Source organism: Tripterygium wilfordii, chromosome 5, assembly GCF_013401445.1.
Source record: "Tripterygium wilfordii isolate XIE 37 chromosome 5, ASM1340144v1, whole genome shotgun sequence".
In the NCBI taxonomy this organism is placed as follows: domain Eukaryota; kingdom Viridiplantae; phylum Streptophyta; class Magnoliopsida; order Celastrales; family Celastraceae; genus Tripterygium; species Tripterygium wilfordii.
The window spans coordinates 2,268,836-2,286,000 of NC_052236.1; the positions used below are offsets into that span (position 1 = coordinate 2,268,836).

At 38.0% G+C, this 17,165-nt stretch overlaps 2 protein-coding genes across 2 annotated transcripts; both read left to right on the forward strand.

The window, feature by feature from the left end:
- Positions 1-10,567: 10,567 nt before the first annotated feature.
- On the forward strand, positions 10,568-13,564 carry LOC119998185 (glutamine synthetase nodule isozyme). The gene is made up of 12 exons (XM_038845436.1): positions 10,568-10,759; positions 11,098-11,137; positions 11,234-11,337; positions 11,436-11,484; positions 11,567-11,673; positions 11,770-11,857; positions 11,953-12,081; positions 12,214-12,288; positions 12,410-12,463; positions 12,596-12,633; positions 12,764-12,923; positions 13,154-13,564. The coding sequence occupies exons 1-12, from the start codon at positions 10,686-10,688 to the stop codon at positions 13,304-13,306; spliced, it is 1,071 nt and encodes a 356-aa protein (XP_038701364.1). The 5' UTR covers positions 10,568-10,685; the 3' UTR covers positions 13,307-13,564.
- Positions 13,565-14,356: 792 nt separating this feature from the next.
- LOC119999011 (WEB family protein At1g12150-like) lies at positions 14,357-16,946 on the forward strand. The gene is made up of 2 exons (XM_038846503.1): positions 14,357-14,531; positions 14,646-16,946. Exons 1-2 carry the CDS (start codon positions 14,358-14,360, stop codon positions 16,074-16,076), a joined length of 1,605 nt encoding a protein of 534 aa, XP_038702431.1. The 5' UTR covers position 14,357; the 3' UTR covers positions 16,077-16,946.
- Positions 16,947-17,165: the final 219 nt, after the last annotated feature.

Genomic DNA, 17,165 nt, shown 5'->3' on the forward strand with positions numbered 1-17,165 from the left:
GGAGGAAGTGCCCAGAGACAAGTGTAGATGAAGAATGTCGCAACTCAGTTTCGGTCACGGCGGTGGAGAGCGAGGTTGAGAAAGCATTAGATGTCGGTTTGCAAGGGGAAATTGAATTGCCACAGATTGTGCCTCAATCAGTCCTGGGCCAATATAAAGTTGCAGAGGCAGTCCAATGTGAAGGTGAATTTTTCTTAGCCACAGAAGTAAATGATCAGATAATAAGCATCAGCAATAGCTCGGTCAACATTGTGGGAATTAGTCCAACGGAGATTCAAGCAAATGAGCCTTCTCAATCTCAAGAAGATAACAGTCAAAGTTTAACCCTCACTGACCAGGAATCAGGTTCAGATGTTAGCATTCCGCCTGGTTTTGAGCATGTCAATCCTGAATCAGCACCAGTCAGACGGAGAAAAGGGAAGAGCAAAGAGCAATCACGAAGGGTGGTTCTGAAGCAAATTCTATTAGAGCAGTGTAAAAGGGTAACTGAAGAGGAGATGAGGAAGAGAAAAGCTAAACGGATGGAAAGCAAGAGTCTAAATAAAATGACCAGAGCCGAAATAGGTGAAAGTGCCCAGTTGATAAATAGGGAAGCATCATCATCTTACTACAATCTCAATGGGGAAGTACAGGCAACACTGGATGTGTGGAAGGGGTTAGGTTTATCAACCCCACAAAATGAAGCACAGCTGCGAAGGAAACTGGAAGAAATAATTACCACAGAATTTCTGGAAAGTTCTTCAAGGCAAGGTGCAAAGGGTGCAGTTTGAGTAGTCCCCATTAACGTCAAGCATAGGTGTCTATTTTTTACTTATGATTTCTATCTTTTCTTGGAACATACGAGGTTTGGGAAGATTGTTGAAAAAAAGGGCAGTCCGACATTGGGTACAATCAAAGAAGATGGATCTAGTGATAGTCCTTGAAACCAAGCTGGATTTTGTTTTAGAATCTCATGTAAGAAGTTGTTGGGGGTCTTCTCCATACGAGTGGAGTGCAATACCATCAATAGGGGCTTCAGGAGGAATTTTGGTGATTTGGAATCCCTTCACTCTACAAGTATCTGATGTGGTTAAAGGCGCTCGTTGGCTGTCCTTGGATGTCAAAATATTTCAGAATGAATTCTCGGGTTGTATCACAGCTGTCTATGGGCCCAATGACGAAGCATCAAGGCTGCATCTTTGGGAAGAACTCCTTTCTCATAACATGCACTTAGCCTCTCCATGGCTACTCATAGGGGATTTCAATGAAATAATTGAGATGCATGATAGAATGGGACAAAGTACGATCACCAGAGGTATGAGAGCTCTAAAATCCTTTATTAATTATGCAAGCCTTATAGAGTTGCCTCTACTGGGTAGGTCTTTCACGTGGCAAAACCGCAGAAGCAGAAGCAAAATAGATCGAAGTTTTGCTTCAGCGGAATGGTTCTCAGCCTTACCAAACTTGAAATTGTGGGGGTTAGCTAGAGGTGTCTCAGATCACTCACCATTACTTTTGGAGTCTGCAAAAACCAATTGGGGACCACGACCCTTTAGAGTTTTGGATTGTTGGTGGCAGCATACTGGTTTCTACACTTATATACAAGTGTTCTGGCAGGAAATCTCTAGACACTATGATAGAGATGTACCACTGATAAAGAAATTCTCGGCGTTACAACAATTGTTAAAAATCTGGAATAGAGAAGTATTTGGAAATATAGAAAATAAACTGAAATCTCTGGAGGCAAAGGTGGATCAATGGGACTTATTGGCAGATCAGAGAGTTCTCTCAGACTCAGAACTGAATGAAGCATTAGAAGTGAAGTCCACTTTGTGGAGAGAATACAGGAAATCAGAATCCTTGTGGAAACAGAAATCAAGAGTACAGTGGCTAATGGAGGGTGATAGAAATACAAGATTTTTTCATACAGCAGCGAGCATAAGAGGGAGGTTAAATCAGTTATCATGCCTTAATATTAACGGGAGGTTGATTACGGATCCTTATCAAATTAAGGCAGAGGTAGCTAGGCATTACTCAAACTTGTTTCAAAATGACTCACAACTAAATCTACCTTGGTCGGGCCTACAATTCAAGAACATCTCAATGGCTGAAGCCCAAAATCTTGAATGCTCCATCTCACTTGAAGAAGTTAAAGCAGCAGTATGGAGTTGTGAAGGTTCCAAGGCACCTGGACCAGATGGTTATAATTTCACTTTTATAAAGAGAGCCTGGCCTATTATAGAGAATGATGTATATGGAATGGTTCATAATTTCTTCTCAACAGGTTCTATGCCACAAGGTATTAACTCTTCTTTTATAACCTTGATTCCAAAAATTCAAGGTTCATGCAAGCTTGCAGACTTCAGACCAATCAGTCTAGTAAACAGCCTCTACAAAATAATCTCCAAATCTCTAGCTTCAAGGCTAAAAGCAGTCCTTCCTACGGTGATTAGTGATTCACAAACAGCTTTCATTAAAGGAAGACAAATCCTAGATAGCATTTTAATTGCAAATGAATTGGTACATCTGTTGAAGAGGAAGAAGAAGAAAAGTCTACTGATTAAACTGGATTTTGAAAAAGCTTTTGATTCTGTGAAATGGGATTACATAAATCATGTAATGGAAGCGATGGGCTTTGGAGAGAGATGGCGAAAATGGATCACTGAATGTATTACCTCTGCCAGTGTATCTGTTTTAGTGAATGGGTCACCATCACCAGTCTTTGAAATGCACAAAGGAATCAGGCAGGGCGATCCCTTATCTCCCTTCTTGTTCAACATCGCAGCTGAAGGTCTACACCAGTTGTTCTTGAAAGCAGAAGAGGTTGGCTTGCTTAAAGGTGTAGTGGTTCAAAAGCATAGGCTCAGTATCTCTCACATCCAATATGCTGATGACACTCTTGTATTCTGCAAAGCCAAAGAAAAATATCTTCAAGCAGTGAAGAGAATCCTGAGATGTTTCCAAGTAATTTCTGGGCTAAAAGTAAATTTCCATAAAAGTTCCATCGTGGGGATAGGCAAATGTAAATCATGGCTAGAAGATTTGGCTGCCACTCATCATTGTAGAGCAGAATCGCTGCCAATTAAATATCTTGGAATGCCTCTAGGGGCAAACCTCAAGCTATCCAGATCATGGAAACCGATAGTAGAAAAGTTCCAGCGTAGACTTGCAAGCTGGAAAGGCAAGCAACTATCGATTGGGGGCAGATTGACGTTGATCAAATCTGCACTATCAAACCTCCCAATTTATTACATGTCCATATTCAAAATTCCATCATCGGTCGCTAAAAAGTTAGAATCTCTACAGAGGAATTTTTTGTGGGGGGGAACTGAAGAAAAGAAAAGGATCCACTGTGTAAAATGGGAGCAGGTTTGGAAGCCAAAGTCAAAAGGTGGTTTGGGCATTGCTGATATTACCCTAAAAAATAAAGCCCTTCTTTTCAAGTGGATATGGCGCTATGTTAGTGAGGAAAATAGCCTATGGAGAAAGGTTATTCTGGAGAAATATGGTACCAGTTTGGCTGTTCATTCTAATGATATTCCCACTTCTCAATCAGCCTCGCCTTTGTGGAAGAATATGCAATCTTTGGCTTCTTGTTCATTGTATACAGACGGCATTGGTATTATAGTGGGGAATGGGATGAAAACTTTGTTTTGGCATGATACTTGGTTGACTGACAGATCCCTCAAGGAGTTGTTTCCACGGTTATACAATATTTCTCTTCAACGCAGTGAGAAGATTGTGAATATGGGAATTTGGGTGAATTATAAATGGGAATGGAACTTTGTATGGAGAAGGAGACTCTTTCACTGGGAGGAATCTCTTGTGAATGAAATGATGCAAGGTCTATCCTCATATATATTAAGTCCTGCCAGGATTGATAGGAGAATCTGGAAATTTAGTTGTAATGGAGATTTCAATGTAAAGTCAGCTTACCACAAGCTGTTAGATGTCTTGCTACAAAGTATGCCAACTGACAACCTTCCTAATACTACTATTGTTTGGAAAAATTTGGCCCCACCAAAAGTAGAGATTTTTGTATGGATTCTAGTCCAGAAGAAACTCCAAACGAGGGATTCCCTTACTAGGAAGGGTATATTACATGACTCGGAAAACTTGTGTCCGTTTTGTGCTACTGAAATTGAATCTGTTGATCATTTATTTTGCCAATGTGCTGGACCTCTATCGGTATGGTATCGCATTATGAAATGGTGGGGTTTCTGCTGGTGTCCCTCTGCTGATATTAATAACATGTTTGAACAATGGGAGTCTATGGTTTCACAAGGGAGCACACAGAGGAAAATATGGTGCTTATTGTTCTATGTGGTTGTGTGGTCTATTTGGAAGGCAAGAAATGAGCTGATTTTTGAAGGAAAGGATGTCAATTGGCTGGATATATATCATTTAATTTTTGTTCGATTGAAATACTGGGCTACTTACATAGTGCCTCATTTCCCTTATCAAAGTTTTCAGCTGGCTCAGTCCCCGGAGTGTATAAAATTCTGGACAAATACAAGGTCTAAAAGACCATCCACAGCACTGATGTGGAATCCCCCAAGCCAGGGCTGGTTAAAATGGAATGTAGATGGATCCTCATTGGGTAAGCCGGGAAGGTCAGGGATTGGTGGTGTGCTGAGAAGTGAGTATGGCTCGATAATATGCTTTTTCTCTTGCCACATTGGAATTTGCGAATCAAATGAAGCAGAGTTGAGAGCTATTAGAAAAGCTCTGGAGTTATCTACATTGTCGGTTTTGCCCTCACATGTAGGGATCATTCTGGAAACAGACTCTCAAAATGCTTTCAAATGGGTCTCAAAAAATGGAGTCACACCTTGGCGACTTGAACAATCAATGAACGCAATCAGCATTGCAAAATTGCAGTTAAAAAATTTCCAGGTACATCATATTCGGCGAGAAAGAAATGCTATGGCTGATCTGCTAGCAAGGGAAGGAGTCAGGCGCTCATCTGATTATGTGAGATGGTTCTAAAAACACTGGGGATTGGGGGGGTGTGTGTTATCTCTTTCTCTGTGTGTTCTGATCAATACGTTGGGTGTATTTTGGGGTTACAAACACTGGGTGCGTGTGTTTTGTGGGTTAAACACTGTGTGTCTGGGGATATGTGTTGTTGGGTGAGTGTGTCTTCTGGTCTAAACACTGGGTATGTGTATTTGTGTTGTTCTAAACACTTTTTTTTTTTTTTTTTTGTCTTCCCCTTTTGGTTTCTTTTTTTCTGTGTCTTTCTATGTGCTCTTGATGCTAGCACAGTTGGTCCTCTCTCATTTGTTTAGGATCACAACCAGGTGGTACCAGTACATGCTGTCATCAGATGGCAAGGTGATTATAAGCACAATCGCATGGACGCATCATACATCAGATACATGGCAAAGTCCCAGAACTAGACCACTGGGGCTGAAAATATAAATTGGAAGATATCTTGAGTTCATGTTTTCTGCTTTAAAATATTTATGGACATCAAGTGGATGCTTATCTAGTTTGTAATTTTTTGTTTTGGTTCTTGCATATTCTCAGGCCATCTGTTTTCGATGCCCTGTTTTATTTTCTTGTACTGTTTTAGTTGTTTGAATATATTGTTGCTTTATCAAAAAAAAAAGTTGTAGGGATATCAATATAGTGAATGAATTTAAGTGCTTAAGCTAGAATAATTCATTCTCAATCCTCATGATGCAGGCCCAACCCATTAATATAATATTGTTCGTTTTGAGCCTCTCATCGACACGACTTTTAAATGCGTCATGTTAGTTAAGGATGCTTCTGTCCATATAAAGTATTGCATGACTTTCTATCCGGGCGATGTGAGAGGGAGGAATAACCAATCACCTTCCACTAATTGACGAATAGATTTTATTGAAGCCAAAATAATGGAAAGATATCATTGACATTTCACATTTGTGTCCGTACCTAGCCCTAGGAAGTAATAGTAAGTCAAGACACACACTTGATGCTAGCGACGGCAAACTCAATTTTCTTGTTTGTGATGAATCAATCGTCTTGTACCACCCATTCCCTATCATTCAAACAAAAAAAAAAATTTAAAAAACACACAAAGTTTAATTTAATTGGTTTCAATGTATTAAACAATTTATTAAGAATGATAATAAATTGTTCATAAATTAAATAAGCTAATTATTAATCATGTGATGCCAGGATTAGAAGAAGCAAACACACAATGAATTAAAACTAATTAATTAAGTTTAGATGGTGTCCTGATTCGGGCATTACTGAACTTGTAGAGTAGTTGCAAAAAATTAAAAAATCAATTTCAAAGTTGGCTTTTCAAGATAATCTAGCCTTGTAATGTGACCTTTGTGGCTTCCAACAATTGCAAGAAAGCAAACAAAAGCAGTCCCATTTATTTGACGGATTAGCTAGCTACTAGCCCTTGATAGATAGTCAATGGTCCCAGAAGTAGATGACATAATACGATCGTTTTAAAATTTGAGATGTATATGTTAGTGGCTAGACCACCCATATCCACAATCAAAACACCAAATCGATTGAATGTTATGAGAAAGAAGTCTTAAAATTCTATATAAAGCTGTTGAGTGAATTGTAGAATCTCATCAGGTGTCCAAACGGCTCAGGTGGGTGATAACTGGCTAGACGAATGCTCTTCTAACATGAAACTGGGCTAAATGTTTGAACGACACCTAGAGGTGTTCGAAAAGATCTGTCCAGACGACACCTGGGCCAGTCTGGATGGTAACAGTAGAAAAGCAATAACATATGCACATAAATGAGTCAAAAATTCCACAAATCTCTACCTTCGCGAGTTTCAAACATACAAACAACTTTATCTACTCTAAAACAACTCCACCAAGTGTGGATAACCCAGAAGAACCACCAAGAACGCCAACAAGCAAGCAATCATGATGTCAACAACCAATACTTAACTTGAGTCAACACAAATCTCCACCTTAGCGAAGGGAACCGAGCCAATACCCACATGTGCTCCAACACAAGTATCAAGCGTGAACAAGCCAAAGTCGACATTGCCAACCAAGAAACATCTCCAACCAACCAAACAAACCAAACAAATCTGTTGCCTCCAAACAGTATCATAGTGCCCAAACCAAAACAAAAAACAAGATGATCATGTCCCTAGCATAATATTGGATATTGATCCAAAGCAAACACCAAACAAAGCAAACCTACAAGATAATCAACAACATAAATATGAGTGTGGTGAACTCTCATCAAATGCCAAAAGCTATCGATGAATCCCAATAACAAAGGTGCCAAGTTTTTAAGTGCAATAAACATTTTTTTTTATTATATTATTTTTAGATAGAAGTATAACCTGAAAGTAGGTCATTAAAGTACTGTACATGATTTTTTTGGAAAAAAAATACACAAATTACATTGTAATTAAATATTTCAGATTTTCAACGAAAACTTTAATGTTACTACCTTTGTGGATCGGTGTGTGTGGAATCTCCAAATTAGAATTTCTTTTGTTTGTCCGGCTAAAAGTAAGTCAAGTCAACATTTGCAACCAAGAAAATAAAGGAGTTTGATAACTTTAATTAAAGTCTGACCTTTTGCTACCCAAAAAGTCTTCTAGTAAATCTTGGAAAAAGAAAAGTAATCTCTCCAACTTCATTGGCTAGTCACGTGTGTGTGGGTGGGTGATGACTTAAGAGTTAATTTTATATATATATATATATATATATTTAAAAAATATATAATTATATGTGTTTAAAATATCTTGAGAAGAGAGAATAATATGTCCCCTTGTTATGTTATGATTTTGTTTTAATTTGAAGGAGTTGACTGAAAATGGCAACTTTTAATGAAATCAATAGTTGCAATTTATCAAGGTATTTAAAAAAAAAAAGAGAATCGAAATATTCCAAAAATAATAATTATGGAGGACTAGAACACTTTTTTTATAACCGATAATAATTTGATAGACATATTTTTTGGATATTTCACTAAATTCAAATTCTGATAGGGTTGGAAGACATAAAAAAAATTGGTGCCAAACTGAATTGACTATCAAACCGATCATTTGATTGGTTATTGTCAAATATATTTTAATAAAGACCGATCAAAAATTTTAAAAAACCTATCAAACTGCCAAAAAGCGACCGTGGACACCTTTAAAAAATACAAATGAGCCATTAAATGAGATAAAAAAAAAAACATAATTTATTAGACTTAGACAAGTAGAAGACGTGACGGTACGCGATACCAATAGCGCGCGTGAATGAGAATCCCATTAATTTGGCTGAAGATTCTATCCACACCAGCTCTCTCTGGTCTATAGATCTGTTTGGAGGTTTCAAGTGAGACAGTGGGCCACCACCAACAAAACGACAAGGACTTGTTAGCCAACTATTCAATTTTCTCCACAAGACCTTTTATGTTAAGTTGTTTTGATAGTGAGCATGAGAGATAGCTTGGTTGATCAGGTTGTCTGTCCAGGATCTTGAGGTACAAGATTCTATTCTCATCAGGGGGTTTGGGATTTGGGTAGTTTTCCATCCATTGTGGTGGCCTTCATACCCCTCGGGCATGGCTTAGCGTGTGTGTGGCCTGTGGGCCTTTCCAAAAAAAAAAAAAAAAATTGTTTTGATAGTAATCGACTGAGTTAGATATATATATATATATATATATATAGGATCCATTTTGGCAACTATTTTACACAAGAATTTATTGTTTCGAATAATAAATTGTTGAGCTCTACCAAACAATCATTTGAGGGTCCATATTCCGAGACCATTCCAAAATAATAATATTGTGATTTTCAAATTGTTCTCAAATGAACAATTTCTTGACCATTTCCTAACATTTCACATTTTCTTACCAAATTACCCTCAACTTTTCAATATGATACTCTAATTACCCCATCTTCTTCACCTCTCTCTTCCTCGTTGAACACACCCTACTAGCCATACATCTACCTACATCACAGCTCTCTGCACCTTTTCTTCCTCATCAACGCCTTCTCCTCCAGCTCGTCCTCCTCCGATGACGAGCACAACCTTAATCACCATCGCTGTGACGAGCACAACCTTCATCGGTCATTGTACAACCTTCTCTCTTAGGGCTCGAGCGTGCGTGCAGTGGTGCAGGTGAAGATGCAGGTCGGCCTGAGCACACCCGTGATGGTGAATCAATGAGCGGCTGATGGTGGTCTGCAGGTACTTGTTGATGGTGGTTGATTTTGTGGTTTGTTGATGGTGGTTGACAAGTGGTGGTTTGTAGGTGTAGACGGATGAAATGAATATTAATGACATATTTTGTCTTCAATAATAATAATGGCATAATGGAAAGATAAATATGCCATTAATAATTATAATATAGCATATTTCTCTTTCCATTAATATGGCATATTAATAATTATGCCATTAATAATATAGCATATTAATAATAATTATTATGAAAAATAATTTATTAATGCTATATTATAATTATTAATAATAATAATTTATATTAATGTAATAATAATGGAAATAAAAATAATTATTATTTAATAAATATATAAATTTAATTTTATAGTTGTTAAATAAATTATTACATTTATTTAAATGGTTTTTAATATTATTATAAATTCTTTACAACTTAAATGCATAATAACCCTACACGTAATTTACACAATAATCTTAACACCATGGCCTAGTTTGGTAAGGCATTTTGAAAATAGCAGATATACTAGTAGAAATGGTGGTAGCAGAAATGTTAGAGAATTTTAGTAGCAGAAATGCTGCTCGAATGTTGTGTGGTGTTTGGTTGATTTTTGCTGGTAACATTTTTACTGAATAGCATATATCAAATGATAAATATTTTATAATATCAATAAATTTATTTATTTATTAATTAATTTATAATAGCACATGAAGTGAGGGTATAAATGGAATAAAAAAAATAATGGGGATAATATTGACTTTTAACGGTGAAATGCTACTAAAATGCTTCATACAAGTAGCATGTCAAAAGTAGCATAAAATGCTGAGTAAAAATGTCTCGGATTACGTGTCAAAAAAACTCGTTTGATAAGGTAGTAGCATTTATACTAGCAAGTAGTATAAATGCTACAAAAAAAACTCCTCCAAACGGGGCCCATATATGTTACCAGCAAAAGTAATACCAAATACCTATCAGCATTTCATGAACCATATATGCTACCATTTATTATCACTATTCATTATCTACAATATATACTACAATATATGCTATTATCAAAACTATCTATGAAACGGATCCTTAATATGTGGCTGTAAATATATTACTCCTATTGAAAATCAAACTAAAAACGTCTATACAACAATTTAACTCAAAAAAAATTCACCACGACACTATCAACTTGTTTCCAAGAAAATTACTTGTTGTACGGAGTACTCAACCGAGAAATAAACACTGACGTGGATCCCATCGACCAGATTCTCTCCTCAGGCAAATGAAAAGCTAACTCAAATAAATAAATAGATAAATATGATTAAATATATTTATAAAATCATATTTTTTAATTTTTTTTATTGTCCGTTTACTTTCCATAAAATACATCGTCAACCAAGAACAAGATCCCTCTTGTTTCAAAAAATACTATATAAAACGCCAACACAACCCTCCCCCTTCTGCTCACGTCTCTCAACTTCTACAATCACAGAGAAATACAGAAACAGAGGTAGAGAGAGATTCAATTGTGGAGTGTTGTTTCTGTGTGAGTGTTGTTCTTGGACATGTCGCTGCTTTCAGATCTCATCAACCTCAATCTCTCAGATTCCACTGACAAGATCATCGCTGAGTACATATGGTGCGTCTCTTCTTCTTCCTTAATCAAATCAATGATATTTGCTTTATGTACTATGATTCTCCTTTATTGTTAGTTTTTGTTCATTTGAGGTTTTGTGTCTTCCTTACCAGATTGAGTTTGTTTCTAAAATTTTGATTTTTGATAGTTATGAAGTGTGTGCTCTGAATATTGTGTTCAATTTTGTTAAGAACATGCTTGGGAAGAACAAATCCTTGTGGATAATTCGATGTATCCACAGGAACCGGAATCCCAAAACTAACAATATAGTTTGATTGTTTGGTGTGTGAATTTCTAACAAATTTTCTGTGGCCGAATTTTTTTTAAAAATTTCTGGGCAGGATCGGTGGCTCGGGTTTGGACCTGCGAAGCAAAGCAAGGGTAAAGTGAACTTATTGTTTCTGTTGTTTGGATTTTTAGTTGAGTAAAATATATATGACATAAATCTTATCTCTTTTGTTTTTGTTATAAATGAAGACTATTCCTGGACCAGTTAGCGATCCTTCAAAGCTTCCCAAGTGGAATTATGATGGTTCTAGCACGGGACAGGCACCGGGAGAAGATAGTGAAGTGATCTTATAGTGAGCATTTACAGAGTTTAATTTTATCATATAGTGTTAGATTACATGTTTTTTTTTTTAAAATTTCATTTGATTGATTTCATGTATGTATTAATTAGTCCTCAGGCCATTTTCAAGGATCCATTTAGGAGGGGAAACAATATACTTGTGAGTACTTTCCCTTTTCTGTTGAATTCTTTTTAGTTATATCACTTCTGTTTTTTTACTTGGGATTATTTAATTGGATCAGGTTATGTGTGATGCTTACACTCCAGCCGGAGATCCGATCCCGACCAACAAGAGATGTGCTGCTTCTAAGATATTCAGCCATCCTGATGTTGTCGCTGAAGTACCTTGGTATAATCACCAAGTCTTACAACTTCTTGTTTCTTTCTTTATTTTTCTTTCTTGAATTCTATTTATTACCCTTTTCAATCTAACTTGGTAAATCAGGTATGGTATTGAACAAGAGTACACTTTGCTGCAAAAAGATGTCAAGTGGCCTATTGGATGGCCGATTGGTGGCTATCCTGGTCCACAGGTAATCAATTTCACTTTTTTATTAGGCCTCAATTTTGAAGGTTTAAGTTCTCATAGCAGATTTATGAGTTGAATTCGTTTAATGCGCGGAAACAGGGTCCGTACTATTGTGCTGCTGGAGCTGACAAAGCCTTTGGGAGAGACATTGTGGACTCCCACTACAAGGCCTGTCTCTACGCAGGCATCAACATAAGTGGGATAAACGGAGAAGTGATGCCAGGCCAAGTAATATGACAAGTTTTGGTCTTTTTTGTTCTATTTCCCTATTTAAAATTTTCAGGACTGGAGTGTTATTCTATTCTTATTAGTTGATCTATTTAGTTTTCTAACTATCGACCATTGATCATATCGTTGCAGTGGGAATTTCAAGTTGGCCCTTCTGTTGGTATTTCTGCCGGTGATGAGTTGTGGGTTGCTCGTTACATTTTGGAGGTAAAACACAACATATCTGTTTTCGAAGATTTTGTTACTAATTCGATATAATGTTTTTTGTTAGTAGAAGTCTTATTTCTACTGTTATGTTGTCCTGAACATATTTGTTTTATATAAACAGAGGATCACTGAGATTGCTGGGGTGGTGCTCTCCTTCGATCCCAAGCCAATTCAGGTAAGGACTGCTTTATAATATGATTCTATCTTGTGCTTGTTTTCCATTCGAAACAAGGCACAAGAAACGTATAGTTTAGGTTGAATTTCTGGAGCTCGCCTTGCATGTTGACTTGAATTCTTTTTAAACCAGGGTGATTGGAATGGAGCTGGTGCACACACTAATTACAGGTAAATATGCAGCGTGTTATCTTTCTAATGCTTGTCATTGCAAATAACAGTAACATGATTACACATGATTGCGAGAGTCTCTATTCGTCTTTATCTCGCTGATTGCCAATGTCTTTGGCTTATGTTTCAGCACTGAGTCTATGAGAAGCGATGGAGGCTATGAGGTCATCAAGAAAGCAATTGAAAAACTAGGACTGAGGCATAAAGAACACATTGCTGCATATGGAGAAGGAAATGAACGTCGCCTCACAGGACGACATGAAACAGCTGACATCAACACTTTCCTATGGGTAATGACACCTACTTTGGTAACTTTTTCCGGAATAATTTACACAATTTTATGATGTTTGATGATAGAAACCCATACACAGCATACTGGTTGTGCATATATTTTTCTTGGAATGAATTGCCAGATTGTCTGCTTAAATGCTTCTCTGGATCAAGCTTATATACCTTAGTTACATAAAGATAAGAAATTGATTGGCCTTGAAGTTCCATTGACATTTTCATTACTCGACAGGGAGTTGCAAACCGTGGGGCATCTATCAGGGTTGGCCGAGACACAGAGAAGGCCGGGAAGGGGTACTTTGAGGACAGGAGGCCCGCTTCTAACATGGATCCATACATCGTGACATCCATGATTGCAGAAACCACTATCCTCTGGAAACCATGAGTGCTAATCCACTCAGATTCACCTTCAAAGACAGTTGTTACTGCCTTCCTTTCGCACTAATAGAAAAGAAATAGTTGTCAGCAATCAGCAGTTGTTTGCTCTCTCTTTTGATTCCAATTCGGTGTAGCATCGCGGCTTGGTTTTGTGTTTTTTCACAATACGAGTCGAGGTGGGCTTGTCGCTTCTTGTTTCAATAATTCAAGCACTTTGTATTACTATTCAAAATTATGAGAAGGGTCTTGTTTTAATTTCTCTTAATCTTTATACACAATATATGCCTTTATCTTGCCTTAAATCTTCCTGTAATTGGATCCACACACTCCTCTTCCTCCATTATATTAAAGATCCATTACCAACACATTGACAGTAATATGAAGTCTAATATACAGTTGAGAGTGAAAAAAAGCCTGCAAACAATGGAGGCTGAGCTGCAGCCAAGTGGGTTGGTCAATTTAAGGATTGTTTTATAGTTAATGCCTAAGGGTGGTCATTCTTTTCTCAAATACTATTCCTGTAATGGTTGCCACTAACCGTTAAAAACCCGCGAAAAAACCGTTACCTTCTCCCCTTCAAAAATAGCAAAACAAACTGTGTTTCTTTCTTTTTGAGAACAAGAGCCAGATCAGACCTTCAAAAACGAAAAGCCAGAGAACCAAAGAAGCTCCCAGGCTCTGCTTTCTCTTCTTTTATCTTCTTCTAACCCTAAGATCGTCGTGGTTGCGCCGAGTTTGATCAAGGACTCTTGTAAGGTAACTGTTTTTGTTTGTAGATTCTACATTTTCTGATAAGAAAATGCACATACGCTAACAAACACAACACAAGAACACGTCCCCGTTTCGACCCTTTTACTTATTCTCCTTATGATTGTCTCTGTATCTGTGATTTGAATTCCCTGCATATTTCTGGTAAATGGTGGTAAAATTTCTGCTGATACCAATATGGCCTGTAATATGGTATATATATATATATATATATACCCAGAGTATGAATGCTGTTCATGGTAATATTTGCAGGCAATATATCTTGTAAAAAATAGTGGTAGTCTGGTAGAATGGTGAACGTACGAATAAAAGAGCTACCAAAGGCTCAAGGATCGCCAAGGACGGAGGTAGGAGAGATCGACACCAGGGCGCCATTTCAATCTGTAAAAGCTGCTGTCAGTTTATTCGGGGAAGTTGCTTTAAGTAGGAGGAAGCCTAACGTCAGGAGATCAAAATCTTCAGAGGTAAACCAACCACCATTTTCATGGTTGATTATCAGAGAAATTTATTACGTTTTTCGCTCGAGTTTCTGAATTTTACGAGGAAAACCAGATGTCTAATCTGATTCTGCTTTGCAGAATGTGATAGACAAGGAGACACAACTTCTCTTGGCCCAAAAACAATTCAACAAGATTAAGCAAAAGCTTGGGAGTGCTCAAACTACCAGAGTTCGAGCACTTACTGAACTCCAATGGGCAAAAAGAACCATGGAAGACTTGACTAACAGGCTTGAAACTGTAAGTGAGTCCAAGAAATCTGCCATTGAGGCTACGGAGGCTGTGAAGAGAAAGGGAAAACTACTAGAAGAGCAAAAATCTCAGAAACACTTGGGAAACGTGGTTCGGAAACATGAATTGCAGCAAGCAAGAGAGCAGTACTTGGCCACTGCTGCTGAGCTTGATGCAGCAAAGCAAGATCTCAATAAAATCCGGCAGGATTTTGATTCAGCTTTGGAAGCAAAATCCGCTGCATTTCAACAAGCTGCAGAAGCACAACGTTCGGCTAATATGAACGCGGAGAAGGTTAGTGAAGTTTCAAAGGAAATCTCTGCAATGAATGAATCTGTTCAACAATTAAAGCTCGCCTCTCAACAAGCTGAACGAGAGCAGGTGAAGATTGCTGCCGAAAAAGAAACTCGAATTCAAACTTGTAAAGCCGGCAAGGATGAAGCAGAAAAACAGCTGCTATCTTTGAAGAATGAATATGATCCTGATCTGAGCGTAACCATTGAAGCAAAGCTCGCAGAAATAAATGCTGATATTGAAGTTCTACAGGAGGAGATGAAAAATGCTCATGCCTCCGAAATGGGTTCTGTGAGAGGGGTAACCACAGAGCTCAATGAGGCCACAAGGACATTGCAAGAAGTTACAGAAGAAGAAAGCTCTCTCCAAAGCTTGGTGAGTTCTCTTAAGCTTGAATTGGAGAATGTGAAGAGGAAACATGCCGAATTTCAGGAGAAGCTAGCGGCTGCAGAAGAAAAAGAAACGGATCAGCTATTATTGGTAGCTGAAAATGCACGCCGGGAAGCTGAAGAGCTGCAGGGTACTACTGAAGAGCTCAAGCACGAAGCTGAAACTGCACGAAGCAGAACAGCGGAAGCAGAAGCAAAGCTGCAACTTGCATTACAAGAGGCTGAAGTGGCGAGAGAGTCAGAGAAGAGAGTCCACGATGGGATTAAGGTCTTGAGCGAAACACAACCAACGCCACGGCCAGATTCTCCTGCCAAGATTAAGATTTCAAGGGAGGAGTTCGAATCTTTGAAGGGAAAAATGGAGGAATCCAGCAATTTAGCAGAAATGAAAGTTGCTGCTGTGATGGTACAACTAGAGATAATCAATGCAAACAAAGACGAAGCAGAAGATAAATTAGAGGCAGGTTTGAAAGCAATAGAGGAAATAAAGGAAGCAACAGACATCGCTTTGAAGGCGGCTGAGAACGCCTCAGCTGCACAACGTATGGTTGAAGGTGAACTCCAGAAATGGTGTGAAGAAGAGGAAACAGTAGCTTAAGCTGCTCTCTGCATAGAGCCAACCGCCAGCTTGACGGCCAACCGTGATCTATTTCTCTTCGCCCCTTTCCCCACTTATGCATGAAAAAAAATATGCTTCCTGCATTCTGGAAGATATAGGGAGGTCATCAAAATCATTTCTTTTGCACATTGATATGATATAAATGCACATTCAAAGAAGTATGGTATGAACTCTTTCTGGCTCTGTCAAAAACCTTATGCAACTGCAACTGAAGGCTAAATGAAATAACAAAGCCTGCTTTGCTTTGCAATTGTGGATCTCTTGGTGTTTGCTTGAACCAATTAACCAATAGGTGGAGATAGCACTCGATATCTTATAGGTCTGCTTTTCCGTTGATAAAACTTCAGAAGGATACCACGTCAATTGTTGGGGTATAGTGCAGTGAAACAACACCGAGATATTTCATCTCAATGAACAATATCGGAAAACATACAACCGGGACAAAGGTAAAGCAACTAACAAGCAATAACTAAGCACACAAGGAAGTAAATACGCAAGTAGAGAAAAGGAGCACATGGAGATTTACGTGGTTCAGCTATTTCAAGCCTACATCCATGGGATTGCGAGAATATTCCACTAGTTGTATAAATCGAGCCTCTTGGACAACCTCAAGTTTGCTCAATCAAGCTTCGATCACCCCCTCTCAAGAATCTCTTATAAGAACCTGAGTAATGGAGTCAAGTGAGCATGGTTATCGTGCTTGGTAGTATTACTTGGTGTGGTAGTTGGTTTTATTAGTGAGTAGTATAGTATATTACATGCCACGTGTATTAAGTCGGTTACAATGCCAGGTTGTTAGTATAAGTGGCGATTTTGCATCTCTGTATGATTGGCATGTTGAATAATGAAATGAGAACATTTCCTTCTGTGTTTCTTTCCATTTCTTCCATAAATCATTCTAGATCATGCCATCGTCATGACTGCTATTGCAAGGTTGAGTAAGTCTATCAATTGGTATAAGATGTATCGTTGATCAACTAATCCTCCCTTCTTGTACATGCCGAGACGTAATCAATCTACTGCCATCTAAGAAGCACTAGTATGCTATGGAGCCCAAGGCACCTGCAC